Source organism: Oryx dammah, unplaced genomic scaffold (assembly GCF_014754425.2).
Source record: "Oryx dammah isolate SB20612 unplaced genomic scaffold, SCBI_Odam_1.1 HiC_scaffold_2, whole genome shotgun sequence".
In the NCBI taxonomy this organism is placed as follows: domain Eukaryota; kingdom Metazoa; phylum Chordata; class Mammalia; order Artiodactyla; family Bovidae; genus Oryx; species Oryx dammah.
The window spans coordinates 11297717-11313299 of NW_024070186.1; the positions used below are offsets into that span (position 1 = coordinate 11297717).

General features: G+C 53.6%; 1 protein-coding gene across 3 annotated transcripts; it reads left to right on the plus strand.

The window, feature by feature from the left end:
• Nucleotides 1–614: 614 nt before the first annotated feature.
• Nucleotides 615–14472, plus strand: CUNH21orf58 (chromosome unknown C21orf58 homolog). 3 transcript variants are annotated; one of them, XM_040264614.1, is made up of 9 exons: nt 615–930; nt 1697–1757; nt 3100–3173; nt 4241–4405; nt 6625–6736; nt 12556–12677; nt 13024–13214; nt 13608–13670; nt 14228–14472. In XM_040264614.1, exons 1-8 carry the CDS (start codon nt 871–873, stop codon nt 13651–13653), a joined length of 831 nt encoding a protein of 276 aa, XP_040120548.1. In that variant the 5' UTR covers nt 615–870; the 3' UTR covers nt 13654–13670; nt 14228–14472. The 3 variants fall into 3 exon arrangements, with proteins under 3 accessions (XP_040120548.1, XP_040120556.1, XP_040120565.1); XM_040264622.1 differs by having other exon boundaries at nt 903–930; nt 3034–3173; XM_040264631.1 differs by having other exon boundaries at nt 908–930; nt 3038–3173.
• The last annotated feature ends 1111 nt before the right edge of the window (nt 14473–15583 follow it).

The window sequence follows — 15583 nt, forward strand, 5'->3', positions numbered from 1 at the left end:
CCCCACCCCTCGCTGGGCCGAGGTCCCACATGGGCGGTCCCCCTCCTAGAGTCACGTCAACGCTGACAGGTGATGCTTTGGGAGGCCTCATGTCCTGTGAGAAGCCGGCTGGGTGCCTATGGGGTGGGCCCACCTCAAGCCCCCACCAAGAAGCTCCTAGGCGCCTCATTGGCAGGCTCCCTGGTGCCACCTCTTTGCCACCTAGTTTCCTGAAGTCTGCGGTGGAGGGGTGGGGTGGTCACACCGTGACCTCTAGGGGTCTGTCTGGTGGGGAGGATCCCTAAGAGGGGCTAGGGGCTTGCTGGCCTTCTGAAGGCCATAATAGACTTGGAGTTGGGGTGACAGACCCCTGTGGTGCATTGCCCCACCTCACCCCTCTGGGCTTTGTCCTGGGGGGTCAGGACTGTCCTCCCCCCAGGGACCCATGCCCCTCTCCCTTGCTCTGCCCCTCTGGCCCTAGCTTCTGCCCATCTCCCCTTCCTGAGGAGCCCAGCCCAGCCACACCTGGGGATCAGCAGTGTTTATAGGCAACCCCTCATGGGGACCAGGGCAGGCCTGGGAAGGACTCTCAACAGAAACCTGGCAACCGGGGGCCTCCTTGCGTCTGCAGTGCCTAGGCAACTGTTGTGGTGATGCCGGCCTGTTGACTCTGGACACTCCGCATCCATGGTGCAGGGCCACATCCTACATGCCCTCCTGAGGCCAGTCATCTGACCATGGAGACCAGTCTCTGAGATATACGTCACGTCCAGCAAGGGAGTCCTTCAGTGATCCCAGGATGGGGCTGCTGCTCTCTAGCTGAGCAATCCTTCCAGAGGGAACTGAGCAGGGAGGGGACGGGCCTGCAGTGTCCCCTCCTGTGGCCCCGGGATGCTGGACTCCTCAGTGGCAGATCAACTGACCCGACTGACCCTGAAACTCCTCGAGAAGGTAAGACAGCTGGGCACTTGTGCTTTTAACAGCTTGTTACAGAGCACAGCTTTAACAGGTAAGATTATACCTGTCACGCCCACTTCCATAGCAAAGCACTTCTACATGGTCCTAGCCTTGTAGTGAAGAGCTGTGGTTTCTTGGTTCTTCTTTGTGTTTGAACAGAACCAAGTAGGGTCTTCTGGAAGTTTCTGCAGCTGGGAGGCAGGCCTGCATCCACAGGTTGGAGCACTTCCAGGGCCCCCAGAGCTCTCTCGCAGCCTCCCAGCTTCCAAATTTTAGGAAAGACAGACCCAGCCTGGTATTGCCTCTCAGCTGGGTACAGGGCAGGCAGCCTGTGCACACTCTCAGGCCGGTCTTCTCCTCCTCTGAGGGTCTGCATGGTCCTTTCGGTGCCCCCTCCAAACCCTCACCTGCCTGTTCTGTTCTTCTGCCCACCAAGCTTGCCTTCCACCCCGCTGGGCTGCCCAGAGAGGGCAGCAAGGGTCACCCCAGGACTGGTCTAGATTATAACTGCTCAGCCCTGGGCTCAGTTGGGGCATCAGGGCAGTCAGGATACAGAGCTGTCCTGGTCAAACTCTTCAGAAAGCTGCCTGAAGGGGCTCATAGGTTTCAAGGTGGAGCATGTGTGAGTCATATGGAAAGTGTGACCACAGGGACCCACCTGGCACCAGTCAGTCATCTGGGCATTTGTTCCTGGCCCGGCCCCTCATACGGAGGAGCCTGTGCCTGGAGCCCACATGCTCGTCCCTCTCTCTCCTCACAGAAACTGGAGCAAGAGCGTGAGGATGTGAAGGGGGCTTCTGAGGACCCCCATGTTGTGCCAGGTAAGAGCCGGGGCTGCTTGGCGCTGTGTGGGCCCCAGACCCACCTCCAGGTATGGCCAGACTGTCCTCTAAACTTCATTCAGAGCAGAAAGGCCTTGATTATGTCTTTAACACAAACACACACATGCACCCTCATATCGTATCATCTCTGTCTGCACACCCAGGAAGGCACGTTCATCACTCCATCTGCAGATGAGAAGAGGGAGGCAGAGAGGGTAGAGAACCAGCCCCACTGCCTTGATCAGATCAGAATCGCCCTCACCTGCATCAGACCATGTTGCCCCAAGCTTGCTCTGGGGTAGGGGGGTTTAGGGGGCCCAGCCATCCACATCCACCAGCCCATTCTCAGATGCCCAGACCAGACGTCTCCACATCCCCAACCTGGCTGGCGGTCAGATGCTCAGGCCACAGGAACCAGGGGAAGGGCCACCTTCCCCGGCATAGGGTTCTGGGCTCAGGGACATCTGGGCAAGGTGCTGGGGAGACACTGCTTGTCCTTCACCACATGGTGAAGCTCCTTGTGCTGCGGAGTTCCAGGCAGTGCCCGAGGGCAACAGACGGAGCCCAGGGCCGAAATCCAGATAGAAAATCCCAAATCAGTTCACATGACCAAGGGCAAGCACAGGCATGTGCTGTGCTCAGTCGCTCAGTCATATCCAACTCTTTGCAACCCCATGGACTGTAGCCCACCAGGCTCCTCTGTCCATGGGATTTTCCAGGCACGAATACTGGAGTGGGTTGCCATTTTCTCTTCCATAACACAGACATGGAGCACTACAAATGGGCCAGGAGTGGGGATGCCTGGGAGTGGGGGGAAGGGGACTCCTGGGGGGCAGTGGGGACTCCTGGGGGAGGAGTGGAGACTCCTGGGGGAGAGGAGAATCCTGGAGGACAGTGGGGACTCCTGGGGGAGTGGAGACACCTAGGGAGGGAGTGGGGACACCTTGGGGAGTAGAGACTCCTGGGGGATAGTGGGGAATCCTTGGGGAAGGATTGGGGACTCCTGGGTGAGTAGAGACTCCTGGGGGGAAGTGGGGGCTCCTGGGGGAGGGGAAGTGGGGGCTCGGGGGGGGGGGAGTCGGGAATCCTGGGGGTGGAGTAGGGACTCCTTGAGGGAAGAGTGGGGACTCCTGGTGGGAGGAGTGGAGACTCCTGGGTGTGCCCAACCCCAACTCAAAGACTCAGCTTCCTGAACGCCCCCTACTGTTGCCCACATAACCCCTATGGGGTGGCCCCTGAGCTCCACCGCAGGCAGCTCCCTCTTCCTCTGGGACAGGCAGGTCCTAGAGGCAGGAAAGGCTGGGATGTGGTGCTGAGCCCTGAAGCCTGCACTTCCCCCCAGCAGATGAGGACGGGCCAGAGGCTGCCCTGCGGAGCGCTCTGAGGATGAGGAAGGACCTTCTGCACAGACTCTGGGTAGGCCTTGTGGACATGGGGCGTCTTCACCAGAGCTCTGTGCAGCTGAAGCTGCGGCTGGTGCTCAGAACAAGCACTGGGATGGGGTGGGGGGTAGGGTATGGGGGTGAAGGTGGGGTTGTGGTGGGGGTCCTGCACGCACACTGCTTCTGATGTTTGTGACGTGGCGGTGGGCAACTGGTGGACCATGGACTCCACAGGAGAGAGGACTCACCCGCTTCCTGTAGGCTGGGCTCTCACAGGGGCTACTCGCTGAGAAAACTTGCTCTGGCTGCATATGATCAGAAGCGAAATGCCCTGTGAAGGGTCCAGTTCTGGGAAGTGGGATTCCAAGATGCCCAGGGCTTTGTCCAAACAGACACACTTGTAGCAGGGAATGACACGTTGCGGGAGGAGGGTGTTTGGGGCCACACGGCAGCTGTGATAAACTTACTGCTCTGCACTGGAAGTGTGCTGGAGAGACAGAGTATCCTCTACCAGCTTCCCTCATAGCTAAGTCGGTAAAGAATCCGCCTGCAATGCAGGAGACCCCGGTTCAATTCCGGGTCAGGAAGATCCACTGGAAAAGAGATAGGCTACCGACTCCAGTATTCTTGGGCTTCCCTTGTGTCTCACTTGGTAAAGGATACACCTAAAATGAGGGAGACGTGGATTTGATCCCTGGGTTGGGAAGATCCCCTGGAGAAGGGAAAGGTTACCCACTCCAGTATTCTGGCCTGGAGAATTTCCTGGACGGTATAGTCCATGGGGTCGCAAACAGTCAGACATGACTGAATGACTTTCACTTTCACTACTGGCTGGAGAAAAATCGTCTTTGGTTAATTTCTCCTGTGTGCACCACGTGAAGGGCTTTGCCTCCAGAGTCTGGCTGCAGTCCCAGCTCAGATGCATGCTGGGCCCTGGTAGGGGCAAGAGGGGGCCAGGCACAGGGCAGTGGTTGGCGGTATGGGGGCTGGCTGCTTCTGACCAGGGTCACACACCTGTCCGCTGGCACTGCCCTGCCTGGCAGAGTGAGGGGCCGGGACATGCCCCCACTGAGCGGCCACGGTTCTGCTTTGGCATTGCAGGAACAGCGCCTCCTGGAAGAGGCTTCCCAGGTTCATCACCACAGGGGGCTGCACGGAGGAGCCCAGGGGTCAGTGCTGCCCCCAGAGGCACCTCCCGTGGGCGTCCACCCCACTGTCTCCCCAGCCCCACCTGCCCTAGACCCACCACGGATCATCCAACACCCGGTACGTCTGCCTTGTGTGAACCTGGGGGGCAGAACCAATGGGGAGGGTGCCGTGCCCCCAGAGACCTCCCGCCTGAGCAGAGATGTCAGTCACTCCATACCTGCACCCACAGCAGCTTAGGGAAGTGCACTCGAGGGGCCATCGGGTCAGCAGCCACAGTGGCTGCAGTCCGTGTCCAGCCATGTTGGGACAAACATGTCCTGTATCGTCAGGCCTCACAGGTGCCCTAAGCAGTGGCTGTGCGTGTGTGGCGGGGAGGTGGTTATCTCCTCATTACAGGTGGAAGCTGGGGTCCCAGCTCAGCCCCAGGTGCTAACCTCTGCAGCAAGAGTGGAAGTATGGGGGGATTCTGCATTGGCTGGGCCTGAATTTGGGGAAGAAGTGTGTCAGCTCTTTTCCAAAATTTCCTAATTACCAGAGGAAGCTTGGGCCCCTAGTCTCTAGGCAGAATTTTAAGGTGCATTGAAAGGTGAATGCACACCCGCTCCTGAGAGGCTCACCCCTGCATATGGCAACAGAAAGCCACTCTTCCTTAAGCAGAAGGGATTGTATCAGGGCGGGTGGTGCCCAGAGGAAGGAGGGGCAGCAGCTGGTCCCAGCGGGCTGTGGCCTCAGGGGTTGGGAGCGTGAGTAGACGACAGGCAGGAGGTGGCCCCAGCGGGCTGCAGCCTTGCGAGGAGGAGATGACAAAGCTGGAGGTAGCCAAGGCCAAGCTGAGAAGGTTCTGGATGGGCCAGCCAGGGAGACAATGGTGCCAGCGGGCCAGGTCGTGACCTGGAGGACGTTTATCTCCTGGGGGGACCTGGCTGCCCGTGCAGAGGGAAGGGAGAGGGATCTATCCAGCGGAACTCCCAGAGCCCTGGCCCCAGCACTGTCTGTGTCTTCCCCAACTTTCTGCCCCTGGAACCTCTGCCAGGAATGGTGGGAGAGGGGTGTAGGTGCAGGAGGCTCACCCAGTCCCCAGCGTGCTCACACTTCCCGCAACTCCTTACCCCAGTCTTGCTTGCGTGTCTCAGCCTGGACTCCAGTGACATCACAGGGCAAGCAGGACCCAGGGTGGTTGGGATGGGTTTTCTAGAGACTCTGGGGTGGAGCTGCCATTGGCCACTCCAGCTGCCTCTCCAGTCTGCACTGGGTGGTGGGCTGTGATGACGCCAAAGCTGCCTGCCACCTGTGTGTGCGCAACCTGCAGGCTGAGGGGGCTGGTAACATGCAAAGAGGGTACGACACGTGCACCTCTGGGTTCATAAGTCAAGCTTCACCGGATCAGCTCTGTCGGCTTACCAGTCCAGGGCTACCTTCCAGCTGCAGCAACAGAGGTGAACAGAGACAACTGAAGCTGTGTGGCCACAGGGCGGGAACAGTACCCCATCCGGCCCTTTGCAGGATGTTTGCCAGCCCTGTCTCTGCCATCCTTTCTGTGAACCAAGGGAGAGGGGACAGGGCAGGGCCCGGTGCATCCAGAAGAGGATTAAAGTGGTAATCAACCCTAGTGCATGCTCTGAGCTGTGGTGCATTTGTGTTAACTCAGGAGAGAAGCCAGAGGGTGTTTCCACGCCAAGCTCCTTGGATGCCTCTATTAAAGCAGAAGTATGGATGCAGAGATGAGCTTAGCCCACTGACACAAGAAAATGTGGGAAACAGTAGAAAACGCCATGTTTCGCCTAGCTTGAGCTCCATTGTAAAACATTAATACCACAGTCTTTGCACTTAAATGTCAGACATTTACCTTATCACTGCCTGGAAGCTGGATGTCTTAGATGGAGGTGCCAGCCAACCTGGTTCCCTGAGCATGGCCTCCTGGCTAGGGATTAGCAGCCTTCTTGTGGTGTCTCATGGGGCAGAGAGAGTCTGGTGTCTCTTCGTCTTATCAAGGGCACCAGGCCTATCAACCTAGAGCCCCATCCTTATGCTCTCTTCACCTTTATCACCTCCTCACAGGCCCCATCTCCAAATGCAGTCACTTTGGAGCTTAGGGTTTCAACATATGAATTTGAGTGGGGAATAAACATTCAGTCCATAACATGCTATGTCTTAAGTGATACCCAGATGCAAGTATTTATCTATTTGGACACTTGTTTGATCTCTAGGGTTTCTCGCCTAAAATCTCCCATGGATGGATGGATGGTGGAAGTCTGGATGGCGGGTGGTGGGTGTTGCTGTAGGTCACTATTCCCAGGGCTAATCCATTCAGATAATGGATTGTCTGGCTCTTCCAGGCGCCCCCACCTCCTGCCACCATCATCCAGCAGCTGCCTCAGCAGCCACTCATTGCACAGATCCCCCCTCCCCCGGCCTTCCCCACCCAGCGGTCAGGAAGCATCAAGGAAGGTAAGTGTCCACAGTGAATGTTGTCATATTGTTGTTCGGTCACTTAGTCGTGTCCAACTCTTTGCTACCCCATGGACTGCAGCATGCCAGGTTTCCCTGTCCTTTACCATCTCCCAGAGTTTGCATAAACTCATGTCCATTGAGTCGGTGATGCCATCCAACCATCTCATCCACTGTCATCCCTTTCTTCTCTTGCCCTCAATCTTTCCCAGCATCAGGGTCTTTTCCAGTGAATCAGTTCTTCGCATCAGGTGGCCAAAGTATTGGAGCTTCAACTTCAGCATCAGTCCTTCTAATGTATATTCAGGATTGATTTCCTTTAGCATTGACTGGTTTGACCTCCTTGAAGTCCAAGGGACTCTCAAAAGTCTTCTCCAACACCACAGTTCAAAAGCACCAATTCTTCAGTGCTCAGCCTTCTTTATGGACCAACTCTCACATCCATACGTGACTACTGGAAAAACCATAGCTTTGATCATACAGACCTTTGTTGGCAAAATAATGTCTCTGCTTTTTAATATGCTGTCTGGTTGGTCATAGCTTTTCTTTCAAGGAGCAAGCATCTTTTAATTTCATGGCTGCTGTCACCGTCCGAGTGATTTTGGAGCCCAAGGAAATAAAGTCTATCACTGTTTCCATTGCTTCCCCCTCTATTTGCATGAAGCAATGGGACTGGATGCCATGATCTTTGTTTTTTGAGTGTTGAGTTGTAAGCAAGGTTTTTCACTCTCCTCTTTCACCTTCATCAAGAGGCTCTTTAGTTCCGCTTTGCTTTCTCCCACGAGGGTGGTGTGTCATCTGCATATCTGAGGCTATTGATATTTCTCCTGGCAATCTTGATTTCAGCTTTTGCTTCATCCAGGCTGTCATTTCACTTGATGTACTCTGCATAGAAGTTAAATAAGAAGGGTGACAATATACAGCTTGACATACTTCTTTCCCAATTTGGAACCAGTCTGTTGTTCCATGTCTGGTTCTAAAGTTGCTTCTTGATTTGCATACAGATTTCTTAGAAGGCAGGTCAGGTGGTCTGGTATTCCCATCTCTTTTTTTCCACATTTTGTTGTGATTCACAGAGTCAAAGGCTTTGGCATAGTCAATAAAGCAGAAGTAGATGTTTTTCTGGAACTATCTTGCTTTTTTGATGCTCCAGCAATGTTAGCAATTTGATCTCTGGTTCCTCTGCCTTTTTAAAATACAGCCTGAACACCAGGAAGTTCACAGTTCATGTACTGTTGAAGCCTTGTTTAGAGAATTTTGAGCATTACTTTGCCAGCGTGTGAGATGAGTGCAATTGTGCAGTAGTTTGAACATTCTTTGGCATGGCCTTTCTTTGGAATTGGAATGAAAACTGACCTTTGCCAGTCCTGTGGCCACTCCACTGCCCTTCTTTGGGATGTCGTCATCAGTTCAGTTCAGTTCAGTTCAGTTGCTCAGTCGTGTCCGTCTCTTTGCGACCCCTTGAATCTCAGCACTCCAGGCCTCCTTGTCCATCACCATCTCCCAGAGTTCACTCAGACTCATGTCCATCAAGTCCATGATGCCATCCAGCCATCTCATCCTCGGTCGTCCCCTTCTCCTCCTGCCCCCAATCCCTCCCAGCATCAGAGTCTCTTCCAATGAGTCAACTCTTCTCATGAGGTGTCCAAAGTACTGGAGCTTCAGCTTTAGCATCATTCCTTCCAAAGAAATCCCAGGGTTGATCTCCTTCAGAATGGACTGATTGGATCTCCTTGCAGTCCAAGGGACTCTCAAGAGTCTTCTCCAACACCACAGTTCAAAAGCATCAATTCTTCAGCGCTCAGCCTTCTTCACAGTCCAACTCTCACATCCATACATGACCACAGGAAAAACCATAGCCTTGACTAGATGGACCTTAGTCGGCAAAGTACTATCTCTGCCTTTGCATATACTATCTAGGTTGGTCATAACTTTTCTTCCAAGGAGTAAGCGTCTTTTAATTTCATGGCTGCAGTCACCATCTGCAGTCATTTTGGAGCCCCAGAAAATAAAGTTTGACACTGTTTCCACTGTTTCCCCATCTATTTCCCATGAAGTGATGGGACCAGATGCCATGATCTTCGTTTTCTGAATGTTGAGCTTTAAGCCAACTTTTTAATTCTCCTTTTTCACTTTCATCAAGAGGCTTTTTAGCTCCTCTTCACTTTCTGCCATAAGGGTGGTGTCATCTGCATATCTGAGGTTATTGATATTTCTCCCGGCAATCTTGATTCCAGCTTGTGTTTCTTCCAGTCCAGCATTTCTCATGATGTACTCTGCATAGAAGTTAAATAAGCAGGGTGACAATATACAGCCTTGACATACTTCTTTTCCTATTTGGAACCAGTCTGTTGTTCCATGTCCAGTTCTAACTGCTGCTTCCTGACCTGCATACAGATTTCTCAAGAGGCAGGTTAGGTGGTCTGGTATTCCCATCTCTCTCAGAATTTTCCACAGTTTATTGTGATCCACACAGTCAAAGGCTTTGGCATAGTCAATAAAGCAGAAATAGATGTTTTTCTGGAACTCTTGCTTTTTCCATGATCCAGCAGATGTTGGCAGTTTGATCTCTGGTTCCTCTGCCTTTTCTAAAACCAGCTTGAACCTCAGGAAGTTCACGGTTCACGTATTGCTGAAGCCTGGCTTGGAGAATTTTGAGCATTACTTTACTAGCATGTGAGATGAGTGCAATTGTGCAGTAGTTTGAGCATTCTTTGGCATTGCCTTTCTTTGGAATTGGAATGAAAACTGACCTTTTCCAGTCCTGTGGCCACTGCTGAGTTTTCCAAATTTGCTGGCATATTTAGTGCAGCACTTTCACAGCATCATCTTTCAGGATTTGAAACAGCTCAACTGGAATTCCATCACCTCTACTAGCTTTGTTCGTAGTGATGCTTTCTAAGGCCCACTTGACTTCACATTCCAAGATGTCTGGCTCTAGATTAGTGATCACACCATCATGATTATCTGAGTCGTGAAGATCTTTTTTGTACAGTTCTTCCGTGTATTCTTGCCACCTCTTCTTAATATCTTCTGCTTCTGTTAGGTCCAGACCATTTCTGTCCTTTGTCAAGCCCATCTTTCCATGAAATGTTCCCTTGGTATCTCTAATTTTCTTGAAGAGATCTCTAGTCTTTCCCATTCTGTTGTTTTCCTCTATTTCTTTGCATTGATGAAATTCTCTACTGAAAGAAGAAATACTTTTGTAAGCAGGGTAGTCATGTAGGGCAGGGGTCTTTAACCCTCGGGCCGTGGACGAGCACAGGTCCATAGTCTGTTAGGAAGCAGGCTGCAGAGCAGGAGGTGAGTGGCAGGCCGATGAGCAGAGCGTCATCTGTATTTACGCTGCTGCCTGTTACTTGCATTACCGCCTGCACTGTGCCTCCCGTCAGATCAGCAACGGCGTTAGAGTCTCAGATTAGTGGTGACCCTACTGTGAACCGCGTACTCGAGGGATCTAGCCTGTGTGCTCCTTGTTAGAATCTAATACCCGATGATCTGATTCTGCATTAAGGTCAGTTGAATAATTCTTTCATTATATATCACAATGTAATAATAATAGAATAAAGCGTAAAATAAATGTAGTGCTAGAATCATCCCGAAACCATCCCCCTTGACCCCAGCCTGTGGAAAAATTGTCTTCCATGAAACCAGGTGGAGACCTGTGACTCAGGGCCATTTTTTTTGGCTACTCAATGGAAGCTATGCATTTACCAACATGAAAATAATTTTACTTTGAAAAATCCTTACTGATGGATATCCCTGAGGGAAGGGCCTGGACTCAGAATGGAAAGAACTGGGCTCACAGTCCCAACTCGTTCGGTGATTAGCTTCTCAAATCATTGGTTAAACTGCTTTTTCTCGTTAAATAACTTTTGAAATACTTTTATCTCAGAATACTTTTATTTCAGAATACTTTATTTCAGAGGTGACATAGACTAAATTGCTCATGGTTAAAGTGTACAATCTGACAGTGTTGACACCTGTACACACCTGTGAACCCATCACTAATCAAGGTGGTGAGCATAGGCACCACCTCAGGCCCTGCCTCCCACCATCCTGCCTGCTTTGCCACTGGCATTGATCTGTGTCCCCTCCATTCTGGTCTGAGTAGAATCAGCCAGTGTGCACTCTTTGTTTGTGTGACTTCCTTCACTTAGCAGCACTGCTCTCAGACTCATCGCTCTTGTTGGGCGCAGCAAACCATGGCTCCTTGAAATTGCCAAGTGACAGTCCTTCCCGTGGATGGATACATTTGTGATCCTTTCACCTGATAATGGAGCTGGGGTTATTCTGTTTTTGGTTATCACCACAAAACTCCCTGGACATTCACATTTGAGTCTACATGTTTATTTCTCCTGGGTACATACCTAGGACTGCAGCAGCTGAAAGGTGGCAAGTGTGTGCTTAAAACTGCTGCATGTGAGAGGTCCGCTTTCTCACATCTTCTCCTGCACATGGTGTGGTCAGTTAGTGGGGGTAGTGGTCAGTTAGCTGGGGTGGTGGTCGGTCACTGTGATTATAAGTTAGCGGGGGTGGTGGTCAGTTAGTAAGGGTGGTGGTCGGTCACTGTGGTGGTCTGTCAGTGGGGGTGGTCGGTCATCGTGGTTGTGGTTTGCGTTTCCCTAACGACGGGCAGTAATGAGAGTCTGGAGGCAGACCTGTGTACAGAATCACCTGATGAGAGTTCTCAACCCTGTCCTGGTGACCACAGCTCCACCATGTACATGCTACATGGCCCAGGCCAGCCTGCAGCCCCTCAGGGGGGCCGCTCACACCAAGACTCACAGCAAGGTGCCCCTGCAGGTGCGGGGAGAACCGCCCGCCGGCCTCTCCTCACCACCCTCCTCGGTTTTTCCAGATGAACTTTAGTGACTACCAGGCCCTAGAGGGGAACCTGGCACACTGTGTGTGTGTGTGTGTGTATACTGCACGCATGCAAGTGTCTGTGTGCCTTTAAAAAGTGCCTTTAAAAATCATTGGTAAAAATGAAACAGTCAGTAAGTAGCTAGCTATTCAGAAAAGTAAAGTCACGTTCCTTACTCTACTCTTTGTACCAAAACAAATCCCAACCAGATCAAATACTGAATGTAAAAACAGGAAATCTCGAAAGTACTCTAGTAACCACTTTGGAGAAGTCTTGGGCTGTTTCGTATGAAGTTAAACTCTCAGTTTCTGTGGCATCCACTCTGCCCCTGGCTCTTCATGACTGTTCTCCATGCCAGTTCTACCTTTTAGAAAATCTTCTCAGAAACAGACACTGGTGTATCATCATACAGAAGTACACTTGAACTAACCACCCTTCACTGTGTCTCAGACCGTCCCCTGGGGTCCCCGTCTGTCATCTGGGGACAGTCTTTTACAAGGCCTTGCAGGACAGGCTCCTAAGCTCTCTCAGCATTCACTTTCTTGTGATGTCCCCCTGGTCTTAAACATGAGTGCTGTTGCTGGATATTCAAGTGTAGGGTGATAGTTATTTTCTCACAACGTAAGGACCACCTATTTAATCCAAGATAATTGCCCCATCTCCAGATGCTTTTCTTTAAAAAATTAATTTAATGAATGATTAATTAATTTTTAAAACTGTGGGAAATTCCCTGGCAGTTCAGTGGTTAAAACTCCACCCTTCCACTGCAGAGGGTGTGGGTTTGATCCCTGGTCGAGGAACTAAGTTTCCATATGCCACGTGCACGTGAGGAGTCCAGTAGCAGGAGGCGCTGCATGGGACCTGCAGACCCACAGGCAGCGCTCCATTCCAGGAGCGGCAGGGTTGCGGCCCCCACCGTGAGTGACCAGCCCTCCATGCCCCCCACACACAGAGGTGGTGGAGATGATGCTGATGCAGAACGCGCAGACGCACCAGCTCCTCATGCAGGCCTTGATGCTCAGAGCCCTGCCCCCGCCAGCACTCGCGCCCACCCCCCTGCACCTCACCCCACAGGTAGGCTCCACGCCCAGGCCAAGACCAGAGGACCTGGTGGCTTCGCCTCCAGAAACTCATATGTTTTTGGCTCTGGGTCTGTGTTTCCTGCCTGAAGCCCCCGGTGCTCCCCAGGGCAAACCCAGGGGAGAACAGGTTGTGCTGTCCAGGCCCAGACAGCTGCCCCCTGAGTGGCATGAGCTCTGTGGGAGCCTGGTCCGCCCCTGCCCACCACTCCTGACCCTGACCACATCCTGAGTCAGGGCCCATGTGGAGGGAGGGGGCCGGGGAGCAGCTGGTGTCCTCGCTGAAACACTCTGCTGTGTGTCCTGCTGAGGATGCACGGCGCGCCCACCTGGCCATCCAGAGGCCGCCCTCCGTCCGCCACCACCACTGCTATGCACCTCCAGCCCTGCTGCCGGCCATGCCTGTGCCTGGCTCCCTGGGTTACTCCGTGTGGCCCCTGGTGGTCTCTGCCACTGCTCTCCCGCCTGCCGCCAGCTTCCTGCCCAGCACCGTGCAGCACATGACCAGCCCATCTGCAGCCGCCCTTAGCACGTAAGTCTGGGCCGGGCTCCAGCCCGGTCTCCTGGGCCTGCAAGCTGGGAGGAACCCCAGGGCCCGGGTCACCCCTCCTTGCCCTCTGTCGGGCTGGTGGCTGCAGCGGGAGTCTGCGGAGGCCTCACCAGCTCCTGAGGGACAGAGGCGGGCTGGGGAGGTAACCACGGCAGTCTTGGTCCCGGTTGCCATGGCTGAGTGTGGACCCCGTGCCATTCTCCCAGGGGAGCAGCCTGAGGCGAGGGTCATTTGTCCAGCCAGCAGGGGTGGCCCTGGGAGAGCCCCAGGATAAGCCCAGCTCTGAGGGCCCCACCGAGGCCTGGTGGTGAGACACCTGAGCATGGTGTCTTTGAGCCAGACCAGGGCAGCAGCAGACACCCTCCTTCCCCTTAGGCTGGCGTCCAGCGGGGTCCTGCCTGCACAGGTGCCAGGCCCGTGACCTCACAGCGGGCTCAGGTAAGCAGCAGGCCTTGTTCTGCCCGGGGGTGGGGCAGCTGAGGCCCCTGGACACGGGGCTGTGAGGATCACGAGGGGACACAGGGATTTGGCCAGGAAACGGGGCTCAGGAGCCAGGAGAGAAAAGGTCGATAGGTTCAGCCACATAAATGCCATGAACACAGTCACACGTGGTGCCCGGGGAAGGTGCTGAGGCAGGATGTGTGCCTGGCATGCCTGGGTGAGGGCAAGGTGTCTGGGTGAGGGCAGCATGTTCAGGTGAGGGCAGGGTGTCTGGCCAGGGAGTCTGGGTGAGGGCAGGGCCACAGGCTGGCTTGAGCAGTTTCTCCTCCTGAAGTTAAGCACTAAAGCTGGTTGAGGGGGACTCTCCTCCATCTGAGCCAGTCTGGATTCTCCCAATGGGACACGACACCTCTACTCCATTTTTTGTTCTTTTCTATTTTCCTGGCGGAACTGCACTTCCTGGATGCTTTTATGTCATTTCCATGTAAATGCCCTTTGCAAGCATTATGTGTGTTTGCATTGGCCCCTTTGGGGATGTTACCTCTTTCCTCAAGTTCCACATGAGCAGGAGCTCTGCTCGGGTCTGTGTCCTTGGAACTGCACAGCCGCCAGAAGGCTCCTCAGAGGAAGAGATGACCTTGGAATTGCCCTCCAGCTGCACACAGGCTCCCTGCTGGGCTGACTGCACCTCAGGCAGCTCCCCAGTGTCGAGAGTGCCACAGGCCTGGGTGCAGCATGTCCTGACATCTGTACATCTTGTTCAATGGGCAATTAAAGGTCTGACCCAATTTCCGTATTTTCATGTTGACGTTTCCTTTTAATAAAAATTTCACCACGGTTTGTGGGATCTCAGCTCCCCAACCAGGAATCTAACCCGAGCCCTCAGCAGTCAAAGTGGAGTCCTCATTACTGGACTATGAGGGGGTTCCCATTCGTACTGACATTTTCTAACACGGCTTTTCACTTTGGTTTTACTTCTCAACATAATTGTTAACTCTATAGAGGGAAGAGGTTTGACAGCAGCTTGTCATCTTTGGTTGGCCTGGGAAATTGGACAATCTGTTTTGTTTGCCTTTGGAGTCAGGGAAAACCCAGCCCTTCCCTCAGGTGTCTTCCTCTCCTGTGAGTCTCCCCTACTGTCACATAGGACGTTTCACGTCTGTCACCAAATGTGTGTGGGGTTTGCCCGCAAGCAGGTTCCTGTGGTCCTGGTCAGGTGTCCCACAATTCAGCTCAATTCTGATGCCACCTGCCTGGAGATGGGGTCAGATCCCTCAGGTCAAGGGCTCAGTTTCCTAGGACTGTCCCCACTTCAGCCGCCAGGCACAAATCCAGGCCTCACCTGTGTCCCCGAGGACTGGGGTGCGTCACCTCCCAGCCTGGATGTGTCTGCCGACCTGGACCCCCCTGCACCTTAGGCTGGGATGGTGTGGGGGCCTCCTCACGTGGGCCTGACCACCAGTCACTCCATCTCCAGCCCCTCCCTACTCCAGGGAAGTTCCGAGGCTCTCGTCCTGGCTTGGTCTTCCCAGCAACCAGACCCACCCAGGAGCCACCCAGAGTCACCTCATCATCACGCGGGAATTTACAAAGGTTTCAGGATCCCCATGTCAGGAGCTGGGGCGGGGCAGCGTGAAGATTAACATGGAAGTTTTCTGTCACTGCACACCTAACCTTGGCAGGTCAACCAGGATGAAGGAAATATGTTCCTGCGTTTGGGAGAGTCCGGTGCTGTGAGAGCATGGCAAGGCCACCACTAGGAGGGCCTATGGGAAGGGAGGTCAACATGAGGACATGGGGTGAGAGCACCCCCCTGAGTTGGCCAGTCCGGGGCAGCTGAAGAAGTCTCAGGAGGCCCTGGAAGTGGGGTGGGCCTGCCAGGGAGGCGGTGCTGGGGTCCAGAGGTGGGG